Source organism: Molossus molossus, unplaced genomic scaffold, assembly GCF_014108415.1.
Source record: "Molossus molossus isolate mMolMol1 unplaced genomic scaffold, mMolMol1.p scaffold_m16_p_18, whole genome shotgun sequence".
Taxonomy (NCBI): domain Eukaryota; kingdom Metazoa; phylum Chordata; class Mammalia; order Chiroptera; family Molossidae; genus Molossus; species Molossus molossus.
In genome coordinates this window covers 47,305,837-47,323,090 of record NW_023425353.1, presented here as the reverse complement: position 1 = coordinate 47,323,090, position 17,254 = coordinate 47,305,837, and the positions used below count along the sequence as shown (strand labels likewise).

The 17,254-nt window shown below is 42.6% G+C and overlaps 1 protein-coding gene across 1 annotated transcript in view; it reads right to left on the bottom strand.

Moving 5' to 3' along the window:
* The window catches only part of RARB (retinoic acid receptor beta), a 168,650-nt gene extending 153,834 nt beyond the window's left edge, over positions 1-14,816 (bottom strand). Inside the window, exon 1 of the mRNA XM_036267428.1 lies at positions 14,192-14,816. Coding sequence (XP_036123321.1) covers positions 14,192-14,348 — 157 coding nt within the window. The 5' untranslated portion in view covers positions 14,349-14,816. The remainder of the gene's footprint in view (positions 1-14,191) is intronic.
* Between the last annotated feature and the right edge of the window lie 2,438 nt (positions 14,817-17,254).

The window sequence follows — 17,254 nt, the reverse complement described above, 5'->3', positions numbered from 1 at the left end:
TTAATAGCTGACACATACATAGCTGCATTGTTCCATACAGTAGCCACTAGCCATATGTGGCTACCGAAAGCTAAATAAGTTAAATTAAAATTTTAGTTCCTCAGACATATTAGCCACATTTCAAGAGCTCAATAATCACATGTGGCTAGCAACTACTGAAGCAACGCAGAATTACAGATCGTTTCCATCACTGTAGAAAGTTCAGCTGAACGGTGCTGATATCCTAGGAGTAAGTGGAAGTATGCTTGAACATGTCCATGACTCAACCCTAGTTAACTGAGTACTGACCAGGTAGGTACAGGTAGTATACCAGCCTTAGAAAAGCAGAAACAAAGGGCACTCTATCGGACCTCAAAGACTTCCCAGGTTTGTAAGGGAATCCAACCAATAAACAAAACCACACACACACACACACACACACACACACACACACACGAAGAAATGGATAGAAAGAGAAAACAAACCTGTTAACTTTAATGGTAGATATGTTGAGAGTATCCACATGTTCCCTATAGAATTCTTTCAACTTTTCTGCATTTAAAACGTTTTGCACTGGAGGGCAGATCTCTTGTTCAGTCTTACATATCAGGTACTTTAAATACACTCTCTTAAGTCTATGATAAGCTTGCAAGGTAAGCATTATGGATCCATTTTATGGATGAAAACACTGAGGCAAGTTGGAGCTCCAGCTCCCCCAGCAGAGGCTGCTCCTGATGAGGGCCCAGCTACACTGTCCCCCACTGCACCTACCATGCTGGACACACGGCAGCGCAAGGCGGCACCTTATAGACTGAGATATACTTCCATCCACAGCCCACTCCATGACCTTCAGGAAGTCACTTCAATTCATCCGTCTGTCTCAGTTTCCTCAAAACATAGAATTCAACAACAATTCGATTTCAAACAAAAGAAACAAGTAGAATATGGCATCTAAAACTCCAAAACAATATACTGTATTTAAAATATATTTCAGCCCTGGCTGATTTGGCTCAGTGGTTAGAGCATTGGCCAGCCTGTGGACCGAAGAGTAGTGGGTTCGATTCTGGTCAAGGGCACATGCCTCAGTTATGGTTCAGTCCCCAGCCCTGGTTGGGGTCATGTGGGAGGCAACTGATATGTCTCTCTCACACTGATGTTTCTCTCTCTCTCTCTCTCTCTCTCTCCCACTCTGTCTGAAAATAAATGGAAAAATATCCTTGGGTGAGGATTAAAAAAAAATATATGCATATATACAAATATATATATATATATATATATATTTGAAATCACCAAAATAAGAGCATTACGCAAGTAGCTAACTTCATTACTATTCATGTAAACGTTATTAAATAGTAATAGTTTTCTAAGGTTTGGAACCCTCTAAACAATGCAGATACTTACAATAGGAGGCAAATATAAAATATGAATTCAACTTCATCTTCTCTTAGAAGGCCCCCTCCCCCCTTTTATTTTTTTATTTTTAATCTTCACCTGAGGTATGTACCCTTGACTGGAATCGAACCCATGACTCTTTGGTCCATGGGCTGACGCTCTAACCGCTGAGCCAAACTGGCCAGGGCCTCCCACCCCACCTTTTAAAGTAAGGAGGATGCAACTGTGCCACTTAACTAAGAGACACCAGCTGGTAGGAACCATCAGACCCATTTCTAGATGAGGGGTTCTGAACGAACCAGAATAACATGAAAAACGTAATTTCTTGTCTCATACTTTCCTATGATTCCCTAGTAAATACAAAACAAATGCTGACCCCAACTCCTGTGAGCTGTAGAGGGCTAGGCCAGTGCCGACTTCAACGACAAACAGGATGCAAAAATAAGGACAAAAGAGTAAAACAGCGTCATGGTTTCTTGTACAATTTAAAACGCTGTGACTTCCACACAAAGAGAAATTAAAAACAATCCCATTTACCATTGCAGCAAATAAATTAAGATACCTAGGAATAAACTTAACCAAAGAAATAAAGGACCTATTCGCAGAAAACTACAGGTCATTGAAAAAAAAAATAGAGGAAGATATAAAAAAGTAGAAGCACATACCACGTTGGATTGGAAGAATTAACATCATTAAATTGTCCACACTACCCAAAGCAATCTATAGATTCAATGCAATCCCCATCAAAATAACAACAACATACTTCACAGAACTAGAACAAATACTTTAAAAGTTCATAAGGAACCAAAAAAGCCCCAAATAGCCACAGCAATCTTGAAAAAGAAGAACAAAGTTGGAGCAATCACATTACCAGATTTCAGGTTATACTACAAAGCCACTGTAATCAAAACATCCTGGTACTGGCACAAGAACAGGCACATAGATCAATGGAACAGAATAGAGAACCCAGAAATGGACCCAAGGCAATATGCTCAATTAATATTTGACAAAGGAGGCAAGAGCATACAATGGAGTAAAGATCGTCTCTTTAATAAATGGTGTTAAGAAAATTGGTCAGCTACATGCAAAAAAAAATGAAACTAGACCATCAACTTACACCATACACAAGAATAAACTCAAAATGGATAAAAGATGTAAATGTGACTCATGAATCCATAAAAATCCTGAAGAAAATGTAGGCAACAAAATTTCAGACATCATACGCAGCAAATTTTTCACTGATACATCACCTAAGGCAACAGAAACAAAGGAGAAAATGAACACATGGGACTACATCAAATTCAAAAGCTTCTGCACAGCAAAAGAAACAACCACCAAAATGGAAAGGCAACCCACTGTATGGGAAAGCATAATTGCCAATGATACATCAGATAAGGGGTTAATTTCCAATATATATGGAGTGCTCATACAGCTCAACAAAAGGAAGACAAAGAACCCAATTTAAAAAACGGGCAGAGGAACTAAATAGACAGCTCTCCAAACAGGATATACAAATGGCTAAGAGACATATGAAGAAATGTTCAACATCACTAATCATCAGAGAGATGCAAATTAAAACAACAATGAGGTATCACCTCACACCTGTCAGAATGGCCACCATCAACAAATCATCAAACAACAAGTGTTGGCGAGGGTGTGGAGAAAAGGGGACTCTAGTACACTGCTGGTGGGAATGCAGACTGGTGCAGCCACTATAGAAAACAATATGGTGTTACCTCAAAAAATTAAAAATTGAACTGCCATTTGTCCCAGTGATCCCACTTCTAAGAATATACCCTAAGAAGCCTGAAACACCAATCAGAAAGAATATATGTACCCCCATGTTCATAGCAGCACTATTTACAATAGCTAAGATCTGGAAACAGCCCAAATGTCCATCAGTAGACGAGTGAATAAAAAAGCAGTGGTACAGCCCTGGCCAGTTTGGCTCAGCGGTTAGAGCGTCCGCCTGCGGTCCGGAGAGACCCGGGTTCGGTTCCCGCTAAGGGCACATACTTCGGTTGCAGTTTGTCCCCGGCCCTGGTTGGTCGTGCGGGTGGCAGCCACTCGACGTGTCCCTTCACGTCGATGTTTCTCTCTCTCTCTCCCTTCCTCTCTCTCCCTCCCACTCTATCAAAAAAAAAAAAAAAAAAAAAAAAGCAGTGGTAAATATACCCAATGGAGTACTATGCAGCTGTAAAAAGAAAGATCTCTTATCCTTTGAGACAACATGGAGGGACCTGGAGAATATTATCCTAAGCGAAACAAGCTAAGCAGAGAAAGACAAATATCACATGATCTGACTTATTTGAGGAATATAGTGAACATAACAATCTGAGGAACAGGGCAGACCCAGAGATGTGGAAGTGGGGTACAGACTGACAATCCCCAGAAGAGGGGATGGTGGGGGAGATATAAACCACAGAACTTATATGCATGTGTGCATGAACAATGGACATGGACAACAAAGCTGGGGACAGGGCGGGGAGGTAGGGGGAGGGAGGTATCAGTGGGGTAAAAAGGAGAAACATCTGTTACAAAAGTAAATTAATTAATTAAATAAAAAAATAAAATAAAACGCTGTGGCTTCTATTAGAGAAATAATGTATCGGAGGGAATCATGGGAGTTACAGTTTTTTCTCTCTCTTTTCTGCATTGCCCCCAAACCAAAACACTCTATGGTCCTTTCTTGGTATTGTTTGGGCATGAAAAGCGTGTCAGGAATTCTTCACTCAGCTGACAGTGGACAGAGGCAAACTGCAGAAGCTGATGTCCCCTTAGCGAATAGCAACTGCACATGGAAGGTGGAGAGACCTTCCTGGGGGTCAACCCTGCTCCACACTGTGCGGCATGGTCCGCCACTCGCCTGCTCTGAGCCTCAATTCCCTCTCCTGCAAAATGGGGATAATCATACTTTCCTCACAGGACTGTTGGTGAAGATTAACTGATAATAATGTACGTACAGTCATCAGAGTAGAATTTTGTTAAGTATTTAACTAGCCAAAAAAATACCCCAAAAAAACCCAAACTAAAATCCCACACTGGCCCTTCAATTTAGTCTCTGCTGACAGAGACAGTCATTTCTTGCTCACGGGGCACATCTGGGAGGCTTCTGTGGTGGCCTAGAGGGAGCTGTACATTCTTGTCCCTCCCCCCTGAGAGGTGGGCTCACTGGCTCCGGCCTGGCCCCGGGGCTGCTCAGCGACAGAACGTGGTGAAAGGGGCCCTGTGCCAGCTCTGGGTCCCACCTCTCAGAGGACTGGGAGCCTCCGCTTCCTCCCTCTGGGAATGCTCCCTCTCAGGACGTTGGTCCATTCTGCAAGAATATGCCAGTGACAGCCTGGCTGAGCTGGCTACCGACAACGACATCGCCTGCCAGCCGTGGGCATGGGCCTCCTGGGACCTCCCGCCCAGGGCAGCCCTGGAGGGTGCAGCCTCAGCTGACACCACGTGGAACAGAAGATCTGCCAGCTGAGCCCAGTCCATCCACACAATCAGGAGATGATCAAGTGCTAGGCCACTAAGCTTTGGGGAAGTGTATACACAGCAGTATGTCGCAGAAACAATCATAAAGTAAAAAAAGTGATTGTTGACAACCTAATCTAATCAGACCTAACCCCAAAAGAACATTATTTAACACACACCCCAGCCCTGGCCAGTTTTGCTCAGTGGTTAGAGCATCGGCCTGCAGGCCAAAAAGACCAGGGTTGGTTCCCGCTAAGGGCATGTACCTCGGTTGCAGTTTGTACCCGGCCCTGGTTGGTCGTGCGGGTGGCAGCCCCTCGATGTGTCCCTTTCACGTCGATGTTTCTCTCTCTCTCTCTCTCTTCCTCTCTCTCCCTCCCACTCTATCTGAACAAAAAATGGAAAAAAAACTTCCTCAGATGAGGATAAAAAAAAGACACCCCAAACATATTCGTATGAGGGTCTCCAAAAAGCACATTTGGAATGCAGGCACTTATTCTATTGCCCAAGATAAGCTTAAAATTCTGCTCTGTAATTTATATGTAGAAATTACCTATAAGGCCCACACCCAGGAAAACTTCAAGGCTGCTCCTTGTGACAAAAATGTGTCACCCCTGTGATTCCTCATCTTATGCACCGGCTGTGGTTCTCAGTGGTTTTTTGTGTTTTTTTTTTAATCCTCATCCGAGGACATTTTTCCATTTTTTGTACAGACAGAGTGGGAGGGAGAGAGAGGAAGAGAGAGAGAGAGGGAAACATCGATGTGAAAGGGACACATCGAGTGGCTGCCACCCACACGACCAACCAGGGCCGGGGACAAACTGCAACCGAGGCACGTGCCCTTAGCGGGAACCGAACCCGGGTCTCTCCGGACCGCAGGCCGATGCTCTAACCGCTGAGCCAAACCGGCCAGGGTGTCTTTAATTTTTATCAAAGTGGAACTCAGGTTCAAAGTTCCGAGGAGATTCTTGTGTTTGTGTTAGGAGGGGGCGGCATCACAAGGACCCGTGTGCATACGTTTGTCCCATACACTGTGAGTGCAGTGCAGAGGAGCAGGGACAGCGGCAGAGTCATCCCGGCACCCCCCACAGAGCACACCAGGGAGCCTGGAATATGGCAGACACCCAAGAGCCCTTTGTTGAATGGAACGCGGCAAGATCTAATCCATCAGTGAGTAATAAAAATGTACTGCGCCCCTGACAGCATCCTCGGGCGATGTGTATTGTGACAACTTCGGAGGTGACAACGCTCACTTGTAAAAGTCAATCCATTTGTACTAAGTCTGGGGGCTTGGTTAAATGGATGCCACTGAATCAGGACCACAGCGCTATCCAAACTGTGACAAACGGGAAGGGCTGTCACCGAAGTTATGAGCCACAGAGAGAGGAACCATTTCACTGAGAAAAAGAGACACCACCTAAAAAAGAAAAAAAAGATCTACCCACTATTAGCCAAAGCACAGAAGCCACAGGTGTCATGGGATCAGTGCCGAAGGTCTACTCAGTGACATCCCTGTTTGTTTTCAGGACAAGAATGGAACCCTCATTCACATGATCTCTCATCTTTCTACAAACCCTGCCATGTAGACATTATCATTCCCACTTCATAGCTGCAGAAATCAATCCTGTGTCACGTCAGGCTACTTCATTATCTCAGGCCGTCAGGCAGGGAGGGGCGACAGGTGGTGAGATGCAGGGGAGCCGATGTATGTCAGTGGGAGTGCAGGGGAGAAGCAGTAAAACTCTGAGAGTGACAACCGTTCACAGGGCAAGAACATCATTACACCTTCTCTAGAGAGCTCTCGTGTGCAGGAGGTACTTGCAGCTTCTGCCCACCGGAAGCCCAAGGTGGGTTTCTGGAAACTCTTGCCCAGTTAGCGGAGAGAGGCCTGCTCATCAGCATCTTCCAACTTCCTCCGCGAAGCCAACCTGTGCCTCCTATCTCTAGTTCCTATTGTTTCCTCTGATAAGCAGGGCCCCAGTGAACAATTAAAGCTTTCAATAAATAATCTCTAAGCACATTCATTTGATTGACTGTTATTTGATACAGCAGTTAGTTTCAATGGGGCAGTTAATATTGATCACATAAAATACTCCAGACAAACACGAAACAGTTCCAGAACTCCATGGATTATTACCCTTTATCTGCCAGTCATCTGGGTTACTTGTATTGGTCACGGAATTTAAAATCAATGATAACAATTAGTGTTCTGTACACCAAAACGGATGAATCATGTGAAGTGGGCTTTCATATAAAATCAAAGGTACAGCGGGCCTGTACCAGGGCGCCCGGCATTCACCGGACGCGTTTGGCAAAGTACTGTCCGGCAAGTCTTCAAGACCGGTCACGAGAGAGAGAGAAAGGTGCTTAGGAGGAGTTGTGGCCATAAAAAAAACATGTAAAACCCTTGGACAGTCTTAATCCTAAAGATGAAGCGTGAAAGATAAAAGTGATCAAAATCAGTGCTAACAAACGTAGTGAAATGAACGAGACCGGCAATGTACTTCCTCTGCGATGCGGTTCTAGCTACCTTTCTCAGCTTCCAATTCATAGGCATTAATCGTGATTTTTTGGGGGGGGTAATAAAATGGCAACAACGGTATTTTAACTCCGCGGCCCCACCTCTGTGATGTCTGGATAATTAAAATGCAAAGCAACGGAGAAATGTTTCATCGTTAAACTGTAACCAGTGCACTATGTGAAATCATCCATTCCAAAGAGTTGTTTTTCATCAATTATTTGTTATTTATCTGATGTAAATATAAGGAGGACTAATTAAAATGTATGCCTTTTTATACAGCTTCTTGTCATTAAGGCCAATGAAAGCATTCTGAGGCCCATAATGAAATAATTATGTTTGCCTTTAAGAATTCTCTTCAATAACACATGGCAGTACTGAGCTAAATTAAAACATCAGGAACTAAATTTTGCTTGCCTCTATTTCCATTTTAGTTAATTATACCCCCAAGCTTTCCAATAGACCAGACCCTAAAAAATCTTTTGAAGCAGAAATGACCTTCAGATCATCAGCCTTTTTATAATTATGGACTTTGATGACAAGACAAAGGTACTGTGGCCCTGAAAGCTTTACTATTTGTGAGAACAGAGTTTTATTCTGAGGTCTTCATTTGTCCTGCAAATTAGAGACAAATTGTGGTAAATGTGATCCCTCTCTCTTCCCAGTTAATTGATGTGCGGATCTTACCTGCATCACTTCTATCTCAGCATTCTGAATTCAGCTTTTTTCTTTTTCCTGACTTGGTAAAATGTTCATCCTCCATGGTGAACAGTAATTGGTCAGAAACAACAACAAGTATTTCACTAAATCTGGATCAAATTAGGAGAGTAACTCCTATTCAAAACTAAAACTAAAACTAAAAAAAAAAAGAGCAATCTTTGAGAAAGGAGTGGACTGAGGAGAACCTATGAACTTGAAAAAAAATAAAATAGGACACTTTCATTTGGATAGCTCCTTCTCCAAACCTCAGATCACATATACTTGCGAAAGTTAAAAAAAAAAAAGTGTTCATAAGAAAAGGGAGATGGAAAGAGGGGAGGAGAATCCGCTCGGTGGTTTCTGGGCTGGTGGCAAATGCAATGGCTTTAAGGATGCTGTCATATGATGCGGATGGGGGTGGTACTTGGTACTTAGAAAAGTAAATAGGAGTCCCAGGGATTAACTCTGACAGTGTGCATTCCCTTCCATTTTGTTCTATATGGAGACTTGGCATGATTCATGGGTGATAATATTTGGTGACTGCTGGATGGACTGCCTCCTGAGACATCAGAGGGAAACTGTTGACAGCCAGGAACAAATACCTATTATATGACAATGTAAAACTGCCATTATAATCTTAAGTCTGTTTTTATTAAAATCACTCCTTCACCCCCAAGTTATTCTTTGTTCTGTTTAGAGCAATCTCCTTTTGGGAATGAGGGACACTGTCACCGACGATCACCCCGGTTAAATGAGTTTTCCTCTCCCAGTCTGAGCTGGTTTGCTTCAGCAGCTGCTGTGGGAGGCCTGGAGGCTCCTGGGGTTGCTGTGCCCTGACAAAAGGAAATGCATGGCCAGGCTGAGTGGCCCCACTGACGTCAGTTCCTGTTATCCTTGCCTTATCATGCTTGGAACCAAGGGTCTTATCTTACTGAGGGCCCCTCTCAGCTCCCCACCCTGCAAGGCCAGAGAAGAGTCAAGTCAGCAGTTCCACTGCCTGTCTGAATTCCCATCGAAGCAGCTCTGGAAGCTCAGGACAAATAACATAATACCTGTAGACCCACCCTCTACTGTTTCCTAGGTACAGAGAACTTTTACAACTTAAAAAAAAAAATCATTTATAGGGGCTTGGGGGATTGGATGGGACAGGAATCATGCTTCTTGATGGTGAAGCAAGGAAGCTGGGTAGAAAGAATTCAGGACAACACATTGAGTGATGAGGCTGTGTTATTAGATCTTACAGATGGAGCAGGTTATCTCATCTCCTATTTAACAAGAGGTACTTAGGCCAAGATACTTACAGACAGAATACTGATGAATCTGAAACCTGAGTTAACTCTGCTCTCTTTTCTCCATCTCCCCCAATTCCAACTTTTCAAGATGAAGCTGGAGAAGAACTGATACAGATTTGTTCAGAGTAATTCAATTAAGTAATTCTACCCCCTCCCTGACTCCTTACACACACACACACACACACTCTCTCTCACACACACACTGGAGTCAGAACCACCATCACAATACTTAAATGCATTTTACAAGGGATGTCTTCTATTTACACAAAAGGAATTCGTGTTCAGAAGAATGACCCAGAAGCACAAGGAGATCTTCACTAATAATGGAAAAATTAAGCTGTGAGCACTCTAGTTATAGTGACCATAGAATCCAAACAAAGACTTTCTGTGCCACTCCTGGGTTCAAGGGGCAGCCTAGGAGATGTCGTAATATTGAAATATCTGGCATATTTCAGTGATTTATGTGGGAATTGTGGCAGTATATTTGAAAGCAGGTTATTCTAGAGAATCAGAGATATATGATTGCCGTAACTACCCTATAATTTGCAAGGCAAGATTCCACATTAATATCTTTTGGAAAGGATTTTAGCCAAGATTTTTCTGATTAACCTTCATCAAAACTCCCATTTCCGAAATAGTCTATTTAATTGATAGTTAACTGGATTTATATTAGAACATTTAAAGTATAAAAATGTCATTTAAGGATAAATTTATTGGCAGTAATTCAAACTCTATAGAAGATTCTTTTTAAGATGTTCTAAAATGAACACTGCACGTATTGTTTTCAATAAGTCCTGTGCAAAAAGTTTTATATTTTGCATCTTGGTTTTACATCTCCATCTGCCTCCCAGAAAGTTACTTTCTAACTATAAATTTCCAACCTTAAAAAAAAAAAAAATTATTTTTTGCCTTTAAAGATGATAAATTCCTTGAGAGCAGAATTTATCATCTTTATCATTTATCATGTATTTCCCTTCTGAAATCCTTTATTGATGCTGGTGGAATATATAAAGGAGAACAAGGTGAGGTTCTCTTTTCTTTTTAGCCAACTCAGGGGCTTAACATGTTGAAAGTAAATTATAAACATCTGATATCCAGAAGAACGTTCTTTTACTTTTATGCTGTAAAGAGAAGTTCATGACAACACAGACTGGTTATATATGGTCAAAGCCAGGCTTCCAGAAATTAGAAGAAAACTTCTGATTCAGGTCAGCTAACCTATCAGAAATTGCCATTCTGATCATTTATCTACTAAGAAAAGGGGGGGGGGGGGGGCTGCTCCAATGCGCCGGCTTTGCATTTGCGCTGGAGAATCAAATGGGAACTAGAGCTCCCAAAGCAATTCCATAGGCGAAGTTTAAGCAGACAGATGTCTACCGCTCCTACTGTTTTGTTTTACTTTTGGAATCTATGCCTTTCTGGTGATAAAATTTAAACTCATGCAGTTTTTCTTCTAAGTTGCTCATCAATACCTCTCTACCCAAAGCACCAAGTCATTTGGATATTGACAATACTGCTCCTTTTAGTAAACCTTTTTTCTACAGGGAAGAAAACTTTGTGAATCTTCCACTTGTTTTCAACCGACCCTGTCCTGCACTCTCTGAGATTTAAGCAAAAGTCCCTTTTCTTCTTTCTGATGGTATTAGTTACCACCGTCATGTGGCTGAGAAGCAGAAAATTATGTCCTACTTTAGAAAAACAATTGAGCCTTTTCACCGAAATATTTATTCAAAACCCCATTCAATTCATACGGTGGCTGTCAGTCTTTATTTAGTCTCTCTTTCAGAGGGTATCTTTGATTTTGCCACTTTGACCCCAATTTATATCTCACTAGGAGAGGATTTAGATACTGTTTAATACTTAAAATTCAGGTCCCAGGGTTCTGGGAAGGGGACTTTTTTCGTTCCTTAATCACACATAGCCACAGTTGTGTGTGTGTGTGTGTGTGTGTGTGTGTGTGTGTGTAACAGATTATTTCTTCTCATTAATGGGCAAAACACTATTTCAAAAAGATTTTTTTTTTTCATTTTTCTTTTGATGTGCTGAGTAGGGAGAAGATAGTGAAAAGGGCCAAAAAATTGTCACACTCATTTCACTGGATGCAACTATATTTAGACCACAAATATGAGGATTTATCCTACGTCCACTGAGCAATTAATGCTGAAAACATCTGGAGCAGACTAAAACCAAATAATCCAAGAGGCATCTGAACAGAACTTTAGACACTCCATACCTTCCAGGGGCGCTCCTAAATCCTATTATTTATACCACATTCCCTTAGTAGCCCACTAATCCTGACTTCGCATTTTTATAACCAGCAACTCACAGGCCCTATTCCAACAGCAGCTGGCTGGCATATCATTTTTCTGTCTTTAAAATTAAAAATTAAGAAAAAGAAAGAGAATAGTCTAACGCCTTTCAAAGAAAAGCTTCTGGTATGTTTTGCATTCTAAAGGTTTACTCTAATTACTACACACACACATACACACACTAAAAAATCAGTAGGATTTAAAAACAGAAAATAGTTTTGGTTGGAATTTAGTACTATTTTTTTTCCCTCCTTGCCCACTGTTTCCTCTGCCTTAAGAGCACAAACAGATCTGCTTCTCGTCAAAACAGTCATTAAGTAAAATGGAAAAGGCTGTGGCTTTTATATTCTTACTTATACAAACGTCTCCCTAATATGCTTTTATTTCAAAAGCTCTAACTAGCTATATGACGCTGAACCAAACACCCCCGTGGCACACATTGGTTTGAATTTTTATTTATGCTTAAAACCTTAATCATTCCAACACTAAAAGGACCAGTCTAAGGGAAGACAAAGCAGCTCTGAAGGGGCATAAGCAATACTTACATTTTATTCACTTAATGTCAATTTAGGGTGTGGGATTCAAACCATTGTGAAATTGACCACAATAAGCACTAATTGCCCTGCTTACAAAAATAAGACACTGGAATTTCTGAAATCCCTTTGTCAAATGTCTTTATTTACTTTTCCTAATGCAAGTTTCTTTGATTAGCTGAACTTTGCTGTTATCAACACTTCTTGCTTATCCACTAGCCCTAGGCCAATGACACATTTACCACTCCTCTTCCTAGATAAGCCAAATCCCTTGTTTAACTTGTTCAAGAACAAACAAAGCTTTTCCCCCTACTCCTACAACTTAATGGGCATGTTTGGAGGGTTAATTACAAAAGAGAGAATGTCTGCTTGTAAAAGCCCTACTAGGTCTAATAGCTTCATTCCAAGGTCTTCTGCATTTTCCTCCCTTCTTAAAAAATGTTTCATTACAACTTGTCCTGCAAGAAAAAGTTTGAGAGAGCCCCAGTTCCCCGAGATCCCAAGTGCAATTATTCACACTCTTTTAATTGCTAGAGAGGACAAGTCTAAAAAATCTGATAGTGGGTTGGAAAATTACTTTGTAACGCTAAATTTCTTTTGAGTTCTCTGGAAAGAAACTAGGAAGCTGGAGAGAAAAGGCATTTGGGGAGCAGCTGAAGATTAAGACGCCTTCCGAAAACAATATTCTTTTTGCCTTGGTTATGGCTCTAAGAAATATTAAGTCAGACAGCCAGACTGTTGGCATCAAATGGTTATCGATTTTTCGGCTGCAAACCTGTTGATTTCCTGGCCCACGAAGCAAGTCTTTATCCTTCAATAAAAGTTTCAGAGAGGGCAATTTAAATCTTGTCATTGTCCCCTCTCCTTTTTCTTCCCTCTCTTTAGATAAGTCACCATGTTATTAGGAAAACTCAATTTCTCCCAGTTAAACTTTGACCTCTTTGAAAACAAAGATTTAAAACGTCATTTTCAGGCTAATGCTCCAATGAATTGTCAAATAAAGTACTAAAAACATTTTGATAGATAGCTGAGCCATTTATCTAAATCACTGTCAGGGCCAAGATGCATCCTGCAGGCTCCCACTACAGCCACCGAAGGTGGGATTTTCTGGGACTTCTGGTCATTTCTCAAGCCTGCAGCCAGGCTACTGTTGACCAGATGCGTGCCTCGGCATGGTGTCAGCATCAGATAACCAAATAGTCAATATTTTTTTAAAAAGCTAGGCTACCCCACTTATATTTCCTTTCCTATAACCGATGTCCAGGTCCCTGACTGAATTGCAAGATATGTAAAATAATGGATGGCTCAGCCCAAGGGGTGTTCATTGCCAGTAGTTTTCTAGCAAAACAGCAACTTCTTAGAGCAACAAAGTGACTCGGAAAGGTGGCAGCAGGGTCAATGCTAAGAAATATTGCTTTGCCTTAGCAAGGAAAACATTGGAGGCTGCAGCTTAACTGGTGGTTTATGAACTTCAGGAGCTGCAAGCTATCTTAATCAGGCTAAATTCCTTGCAAGGAAGATGTCATATTTTAATTACTTTGGGCTGTTGAAACACCCGGGGAGGGGTGGAGGAATATATACAACTCACAGCTAATCCAAAGAACAAGCAAAGTTAAAGTCCCCTCTGCGTACATCTTAGTTAAAAACGGCACGATGTGTCAAATTGCCTTACTTGAAGAATGTTTCAAAGTCCTGTGGTCACCCTCTACTCCCCCCCACCCCCCCACCCCATGCATATTTTTAAAACTGTTTTCAAGAGACTGGAAGGTTGGTAAGTAGAGGAGTGGGGGTCCGGAGGGGATGTTTGGGAAGAAAACACCTAACAGGAAATTTTCAGCAGAGGGGATCAATATGCACACGCCAGCACATCACACCCTTTCAGCATTAAATCATTAAATCCTTTGTCTTGCTACCAGTGCTGTTTGTTTCCAATGTCTTTATTGCATGCAAGAGAGACAATTAATTTTTTTTTTCTTGGTAGAAGAAGGGAAAAAATAAACCTACATTGAGCAGTGTGCCGATGTTGCCATTCGGTTTGGGTCAGTCCACTGAAGCATGCTTTGAGAGCTTTCTCCTGTAGCATGCAGGAAGACGGGCTCGCAGTGTAGAAATCCAGGATTTGCCCAGGACTCACTGACAGAACATCCATACAGTCAAACATGATCTCCCCTGCACCGAATGTCTGCAAAAGTGCTTATCCTCTAGGTGTGGAGGCAAATGGCATAGAAAAGTCCACCCAACTCCATCAAACTCTGCCCCTTTTTTGGCACGTAGGCTGTTGGTCTTTTTCCCAGCCCCGAATCATGAATTATGACAGACAAGCCAGCTAAAAGCCTGTAATTGATCCAAATGATCATTTACCATTTTCCAGGCTTGCTCGGCCAATCCAGCCGGGGCGGGGGTTCCCAGAAAGATCCCAAGTTCTCCTTCCAAGCCAATGCCTGCAAAAAGCCTTCCGAATGCAGTCCGGATCCTACCCCGACGGTGCCCAGACCAGCCCTGCCCGGCTCGCTCGCGTCCTCGGCATCCCAGTCCGCAAACAGCGCGTATGGGGGAATTCTGGTCCCCCCTTTGGCAAAGAATAGACCCTCCTGCCTCTGAACAGCTCACTTCCTACTACTTCTGTCACACAGAATGAAAGATTGAATTGCCTAATATATGCGAGTGAACTTTCGGTGAACCCTTCCCGGGCTGCTAACCTTCAAATGACCCAACGAGTCTGACATCACCAACTCCCAGGATTCTCACAGAGCTTAGAAACTCCCAGCAGCCCTGCAAACGCAGACAGCCAGAGACAAGGCAGCAAGCCTGCGCGCAAGCCGGCGCTTTCTTTCCCATTTCTCACCTTAAAAACAATGCAAGAAGTGCTTTTAAAAACGAGCAGGGGAGGAGCCGGGACGCAGCTCCCGGCTCACGCTGAGCGCCAACTTCTCTCCCTTTTCGCCTTTTTTATTTGCAGCCTCTGAGCTTGCAAGCTTCTGTTCCCCCTCGCCCTCGCCTCCCGCCCACCCTCTAGCCCCCAGCCCACCCTTTAAATTCCTCTGTGCGCCTCTCTGTCTGTTAAATTCCTTGTAACTTAATGTATTTTTCCACTCCCGAAAAAGCACAGGCAAGCTCTAAACTGTAGAATAGGGAACAGTCACCCCTCGGGGAAGCCTTGGGATGAGAAACTTTCCATCTCAATAGTGTTTTTCTCCTTATTCCTCTCGCAAGCCCTGGCTGAAGGCATTGCATTTGCTCTGGAGCAAAAAGCCAGCTTTCTGGGTTCAGTTACTTTTTTAAAAAACACTCTCAAGTGTATAAGCAGCATAGGGAGTAGTCAAGAAGTGGTTACTCCTGCTCTAGACACACACACACACACACACACACACACACACACACAGTGATATATAGGATTTCAGGTCCTGACCTGAGCGAACATCATATAATGCTCAAAAGCATGGATTGGAATCAAACTGAACTACATTCCCAATTCCAGTTCTATCACTTAACCAGCTGTGTGACCTGGGACATGAAGTGAACATCCCTGGACCTCAGTTTTCTCATCTGTAAAATGGGGACATACTACTGCCCACCTCAGTAGGTTGTTGTGACAACAAAAATAGTGCTGGTATGACACTCAGGACACATCCTGGAACAAATATTCGCTGTGATTCATCCTCTTATTTTTCTTTTTTTCTTTATTGATTTTTAGAGAGGAAGGGAGAGGGAGAGTTAGAAACATCGACTGGCCGCCTCCTGCATGTCCCCACAGGGGATCAGGCCCACAACCTGGGCATGTACCCTGACCGGGAATCAAACCGGTGACTTCTTGGTGCATGGGTCGACGCTCAACCACTGAGCCACACCAGCGGGCCATCCTATTATTTTTCAATTAGGGAAATAAAAGCACAGGGAGGCTGAGACCTACCTAAGGGCATACAACTCAGAATCACAACTGGAACCCAGCTTCCTGGAATCCTGGTCTCACGCAGAAATCCCTTTGCTGTTCCCACAGCTTGTTGGTGGCCTCTCTCATCACACAATCACCACCACCACCAAATTAAACACATATTTTGAAAACTGGTTAAGTATGAGGGTTTTCTATTTCTGAGGGCCAATTTTCACCAATACTAGCCCCTGTCCAATCTGTCTACTCATTTAGAATAGTTTTAAGAGAAAAGCATTATTTTTGTACCTCCTACATTGACCCTACCTAGAGGAAGGAGAAGCTTTTTAACCAAGTCTTAAAACACTGCGTGGGACAGTAGCAACATTTACAAATAAACCCCGGCAGACAGAGAGCTTTAAAAGGGAGAGCAATCCACCCTGCAGCCATTTTGCATAACTTGTTTAAAGGGTGCAACTGTACTTCAAAGGAAGGAAACTCTGGAGAGGAATTAAAGCACCCTATCTCTTCCACTGCCTCCCCAATATTTACTTCTAATTCTCCCACGAAACAGGGTAGGCAAGCGGACACCTCCTTGCCCCTGGCAGGGAAGAATGCTGCTCCAGTCTCCTTTCTGTGGACAGTGCTGGAATGTGCATTGGCATCCAGGCTTTTACAAAGCCTGTCAGGGGGCACCCCGCCCCCCATACCGAAACACTGCTCTGTCTAGTGGAGTTGCTAAGTGGCACTTGTGGTGTAACATGAAAAGTATGCATCGCACACACTTATCAAGTCCAAGACCCTTTTATGAAGGTACATTAAAACAAGTTTCAGCCCAGCAAGCTCAGTTCTTGCTATTGAAAAGTCCAGGGTGATAAAGGAGTGAAATTTTGCTCATTCTATGTGTTTTTTGTTTTTTTTCCCTCCCTCTCTCTCTCTTTTTTATATGGCCCTCATTTTGTAACCAAGTTGTATTATAAGAAACCCTTTAATTACAAAGAAAACACACATTTTAAACAAGGAGCACAGAGGAATTTATAAAACATTTAACACACCATCGTTAAGATAGTTATAAAGATACATAAAGCACCGTATTATATGGCAATTTCTATGTGGTCCATGAGACTTATAGCTCCCAATGTTTATTTAAGGTCCTCAGAATTCCTTGGACACTGGGCTCGTTTTCCAGTATACACAAT